At 36.0% G+C, this 6,351-nt stretch overlaps 1 protein-coding gene across 1 annotated transcript; it reads right to left on the bottom strand.

The window, feature by feature from the left end:
• Window positions 1-400: 400 nt before the first annotated feature.
• LOC112520179 (soyasapogenol B glucuronide galactosyltransferase-like) lies at window positions 401-1,852 on the bottom strand. Its single transcript, XM_025128480.1, has one exon. It carries the CDS (start codon window positions 1,850-1,852, stop codon window positions 401-403), a length of 1,452 nt encoding a protein of 483 aa, XP_024984248.1.
• Between the last annotated feature and the right edge of the window lie 4,499 nt (window positions 1,853-6,351).

Genomic DNA, 6,351 nt, shown 5'->3' on the forward strand with positions numbered 1-6,351 from the left:
TCAAACATATATTTTATTCAAAAATAAAAACATCATTGCTTTCTCAAAATCACATAAAGTCATATTATAACATCAACTGAGATAAAAAATAAAATGAAATATTAAAATCACGATGTATCTCGCTACATTGCGCGAGCACGCTTCTAGTATATATATATATATATATATATATATATATTATATTTCAAATATGTATGTTTCACAAAATATGAACCGAATGGAAGTTATTTTACAAGCATTTTCAATATATTAATTTCTATAATCGTATTAACTTTTTAATAYATAAACATTATAAGTTTTCCGTTTTGTTGRTTTAGGATACCACTTTTCCRATACGGGTATGAATCGACGAGCTACTTCACTTTCTCCGSCCGCCGGCCGGCATTCCCGGTCCTTGTTCTTACGGTAACCGATTTGAAGCCAATTTAATAAGTTTAAGTTCTTCTATRAKAGTCGTTAAACCATTAAAAGAAGAACCAYCTGGTTTAACAACTTGTTTGGCTATCACGGATATCGCTTCTGACCTGCTTTTGATGCTTTCAGCTATGGCGGATCCACCCGTTAGTATCCCAATAGCCTCTATTATGCTCCCTTTTCCCACGATTGGGCTACTGATCWCTACACTCGAGTTCCAAACGTCTGCTCCCACACCCACTCCTATCCCTAAAAGCTCCACCARCTTCTCGTTGTAAAACTGATCGGCGTACAATGGCCAGGTGATTAACGATACACCGGCGACCATTGCTTCAAGCACAGAATTCCAGCCGCAGTGAGTCACGAACCCTCCTATGGCCCGATGTTGTAGGATTTCCACCTGCGGTGCCCATCCGGTCAAGATTAAACCCTTATTTTCCTTCTCGATCCTCGCCTGAAAACCTTCCGGCATCCCATCGATTCCTTCCTCTCCTCCCTTCTTCCTCACCACCCAAACAAACGGTTGTTTAGATTCTTCCAACGCCAATGCAATTTCGGTGATCTGATCATCTGGGAATCTCACGCTGCTACCAAAACAAACGTATATCACTGATTTTGGTTTTTGATTGTCGAGCCAACTCAGAGAAGTGTGCATTTCTGATACACCGCCGTTGTGGTAATCGTTCTTGAAAAATTGAAAAAGAGGACCAATAGGCCAGATTTTGGTACCTTTAAACGTATTGTTGTGRTCCACATATGCTGGTTCAATCTCGTAGAATGTGTTGTGAACCAATCCGTAACTTCGCTTCTCCGATCGTTCAATCTCTTCCATTATCTCACCCAATCTGGTCTTGACTTTGAGATGCTCCGACACCTGGGACCTCTTCATCGTGATTTTATCCGGTRAATCAGGAACCACGAAACTCTCGGATTCCGATTTCACCTTATCATGAGGTGCATGAACTTTCAAGCYATGGAGAACGGATTGATAAAGGAAATTAGATGGATGAAAATACAGTCTCGGGATTTTGAGTTCATCGGCGAGGTCAACGGTCCACGGGTAGAACATGTCGGAGAAGATGCAATCAGGAGCAAGTTCACGAATCATCTGTTCCATTGGTGTCTGGAGTAGCATCATGCCACGGAAGACTGCATTTATTGCTTCTGWAMTAGTGGCAGTGCCTATATTTTCTACTCCGATGGGCAGTCCGACCTCTGATGCCGGAAAGTTTATGGTGTGGACATCGACAGGGTAACCGGCGGCGATGTCAAGGTCAATAGAGGGTCGAAACGTGAGGGCATTGTGGACGGTGGTGATGATGGTGGAGCGAACTCCACGGGCGGCAAAGAGCCTGGCGATTTGGACTAGAGGGATCATGTGGCCAGGAGCTAAAAAAGGGATGAAGACAACATGAAGGTTGTTGCCGCCGGTATCCATGGTGCGGATGTATGTATATTTTATCTCCGATGACCTTTGATCCTTCCYAGTTCCCTCCGATTCTTGTTTGGGAGGCGGGAGGCCTTTTTCTTGCGTCCTTTTAGAGCAGAACATATTTTCCCTTTATATGATTAAATTCATATAATATCTACTGACACCCCTTTAGATTTTATGTAGTCAGTTTTAGTCCCTAAACTTTTATTTTATCACAAAACTAAGTGTTGTGAGCCCACCGGCGAATGAGGGCTAAACGGTATTTATAGATTAAAACTATATAAGGAAACTAATTAGATCGCAGAACATGTCTTTTTATATAAGGAAACTAATTAGACGGCTAACTAGACAGCAGTACATATTCGGAAACCTACAAATATAAAAGAGAATCAAAATCAAATACACAAATTTAGAAATTTTTATTTAATCAACCAAAAATCCAAAAAAGTTATCTGTAACGATGGAATTCGATTAAATACRTGTCGAATATGACGTATGGTCTTGTTATTTGTTCAAAAGATAAATGYGAGCCTTTACTACCTACCCTTACCTGTCCGCATTGAAGGGGTCAGATCATARACGGACCTAGAGGGGTGGTTAGGTGGCACGTGCCACCCTATTGTTTCTCCGTGGTAAGGTAAAAAAAATTAGGTTCGTGAAAGGTGCAACCAATTTATTGTAGAAGGTGCAGCTGTTTTATATGGTGCCACCGTATCCAAAAATTCTTGGGTCCGTCCCTGACTCAGATACATCAGAGACTTTCATTGAATAYGGGTACAGAACGAATGTGTTTATTTTTCAAATGATTCATATCGTCAAGTGCACCCATTCTGAAAATTCCATATGAATTTTCCTCYTTTCATGTCCCCTTTCTCACCCAGTCCTACCTACTCTATCTATTCGAGGGGTGAGAGTGAGGGTATCTTTTTTGGGTCTATGTGTATTTGCTTAGTCGACTCCCTCGCCCGTTGCTCAAACCGAATCACGCCAACATTATGGAAGTTACTGGATYGTGTAAAATAAGCGTCACATTTAGTTCAGCAGTTTATTGAGATTTTAAATCAACTATTTTGCTCAAAGATGTTGGATATTGACCATTCGTTAGCTTGGCAAATCATGCAAAACTCAATTTCATCGTTGATATTTCAATTCAACCATTTTGCTTGTAGATGTTGGATATTGACCGCATGAGCAAAACTCAGTTATGTTATTTTGACCGGTTGAGTCAAGGTATGTGGGCAATTTGGATCGTAAAATACCGTACTCCCTTTGTTGTTAGGAACGATGCAAAATTCAATATTAATACTTACTTACTGGGTAAGATTTTTAATCCATCAAAACAACATCGTATACGATATATAATTTACTTGATAAACACTAACTATGGTAAGAATCTTTACCATTACTTACCGTGTAATTCTTAAATAACTTGATGGGTAGATTATAAGTTTGTCTCATAAGACATAAAGTGATGCTGAAACCAATATATCACACTTCCCATCAAGTTCCTCCTCACCTTTTTGTGTATAAATTAAGCTAGTTGGAGAGTTGGCTTAATTGGGTTTTTCCATCGAACAGGTAATTGGTCATTGGTTTGGCTTTATGAGTACTATCTGCTGATTTATATACTATTCAACATGCCAAACTCTGTCTGTTTCTATCTGTGTCTTCATTTTCGGTCTTGGTCATGGACCCAAACAAGCAAAAACTAACCACGATGGTGGTGTCTAATTGGTTTGAACTTAGGTTTCAAAGGTGAAATATGTATGAAAGTCTCATGTTCGAATCCAAGGAGGAATAAAAATCCCTGGTAGTCACGATGGTTCAAATGCGGTGACTCCAAGCTACCTGCAAAACAAGTGATTGCCTTAAGATTAGTCGACTTGCATAAAGGGTTGGATATCTAGGTTAATAAAAAAAAACAAGCACAAACTGACCGGCCAGGATTGAACAGATATATAAATCGGTTATGCTCTAAGTGTAAAAAAGTGGTTGATGTTCTAAATATATGCAACTCAAATATCATCTTATATATATATATATATATATATAGAGAGAGAGAGAGAGAGAGAGAGAGAGATGTTGATTATTATACAACCCTTGACATTTGTACAACCAATACAACTCAATCTCAACCGTCCATTTCATTTGATTAATATGTGATTTTGATTGTTTCCTAATATAAAGTATTGATCATAATTAATGAACCATATTCATCTTCCATAAATATAGAGGATCGTTTAAATAAAAACCACTCAATTTGTACAAACCGTGAAAACCTCATTCAACCAATCATAATTTTTTATTTTGTTCATTTTTTTTTTGTAATTATGAGATGTTGATTAACCATTTTTATTGTGGAGAGTGTTAATCATGGATATTATCATCTTCATTATTTTAATTTTAAAGAAATACATGAAACAGTTTATTAAAATTTCATTAAATATTATATGAAACAATTTCATAATCATATATGAAACAAATTCATTAAAAAAAGTATTATATGAAACAATTTCACAAGATTAAACAATTTCATGAAAAAATTTCATAAGATTAAACAATGAAATCGACGTATGAGGTGGTTTGTACGGTTTGTACAAATTGAATGGTTTTCATTTGATCGCTTATATATATATATATATATATATATATATATATGTGTGTGTGTGTGTGTGTGTGTGGGGTTATATAATATATATAATTAATGCAACAAGTTTCATCATTATTTATTAACATGGATATCCAACCCGTTATGTGAGCCAATTAATCCAGGATGACCACCCGTGCCGGATTAACTTCCCAAAGGTTCAACCCGTAAGGAATTATTATAGATCTTGATAATTGAAAATGTTTCCTACTTATACATAATTATTTGAGTTAAGTTTTACAGTAGAGACAATATTTGATTATCATAAGAAAGATAAATCTCTGTTTCTTATATAATCGAATTGTCAATGATTTAAAGCAGATAAGCTAAATAGATCGAACAATAAAAATAAATATCATTGTTGAATATTTAAATTTTTAATATTTTAGGGATGCAAATTATTTTTCACAAAAATAGAAAGACTCATAACAACACATACCTATAGGCTAAGCACTTCCTCGTTTTATATGTATATTCATATTTTGTTTAACCTGAGGTTAAGTAATCTTTTTGCAACTGTTCCATCTTATCTGGACCACAAAAGGATTCAGTTACATTTGGATGCCATTTGAACTAGATTTTAGTTCAGTTTGTGAAAAACTGAGATATGATTACGAAAAGAATCATTGAAAATCAGAAAAGAAAGAAGAATTATATTATATCCAATATTAGGCCTTGAAACGGAATCTTGTTGAACAAAAAAGTTGTATTCGGATACAATGGATATGCTCTGCGACGGAAGGATTTGAACCTCCGAATAGCGAGACTAAAACCCGTTGCCTTACCACTAGGCTTTGCCCCATTTATATTTGTATTCGTCACAATCCAATCCAACTATCTATAAAAAATATTTATTCTTTATAGAATATATTATAGATTCGTGCTAGGATTTTGACATGTGTATATCTAGAATTCAACTGAATTTATTGGTTATTGCATATAATTCAATTAAGATATTATATGAAAGTATGATTTCTTCTATTATGCTTTGAGATTTGGAGGATTTTTGATTGGGCGGAAAAAGAAGGATTTTTTTTGTCTACCTTACTTTCTTCACTTTTTTCTTATATCAATAACCGATGAAAGAGTTGTCTGCAAGTTGAAAACCGTCAAAACCAAGGCTACTTAGGACACGAAATATTAGGGAATAATGTACTGCGGTCTAAGGAGATAAAGGCACGCATCAAAGAAAAGTTAATAGCTCGATGGTCATCAAAGCTTTATTCCGTTTTGAAATCATAGTCAAATCTTAAGGGAGCATTTAGTTCGTCAGAATCCGCCGGAATCTAATGGAATTGGAATGGTCAATTCCGTTGACCAAATTTCATTCCAACGTTTGGTTTCCAATGGAATGGAATTGAATTCCAAAGATTCCCGGATTTGAGGAATTCACCATTCCTTGCAAAGATTGAAATCCATTCCATCCAAAAGTGTCTAAATGACATAAATACCCTCATTGCACTATAAACCCGAGTCGCTCCATCAAAGAATCGATGCTTTCATCAAAGACTTTGAACTGCTACCAAAATCATCGCACGAACTGCTTTCGATTTCTATTTGCTTCTTTCTGATTTCTGCTACTTGTTTCTGATTTCTGTTTGCTTTCATGTTTCGATTTCGTTGGAATGTTTCTGATTTTCGCTACTTCTTTCTTCTGACTGATAACAAAATCATCGCAAAAAATGCTTTTGACAAATACTGCTTTCAGGTATCGACCGAATTGTTACTTGTTTCTTCGATTTCTGCTACCTATTTCTGATTTCTGCTACTTCCTTCTTCGATTTTTGCTACCTATTTTTGATTTCTGAATGTACTATAAAGCTGATTTTTGCTACCTATTTCTGATTTTTGCTACTTC

The sequence above is a fragment of the Cynara cardunculus genome, assembly GCF_001531365.2.
Source record: "Cynara cardunculus var. scolymus isolate 2C chromosome LG 10, CcrdV1, whole genome shotgun sequence".
Classification (NCBI taxonomy): Eukaryota; Viridiplantae; Streptophyta; class Magnoliopsida; order Asterales; family Asteraceae; genus Cynara; species Cynara cardunculus.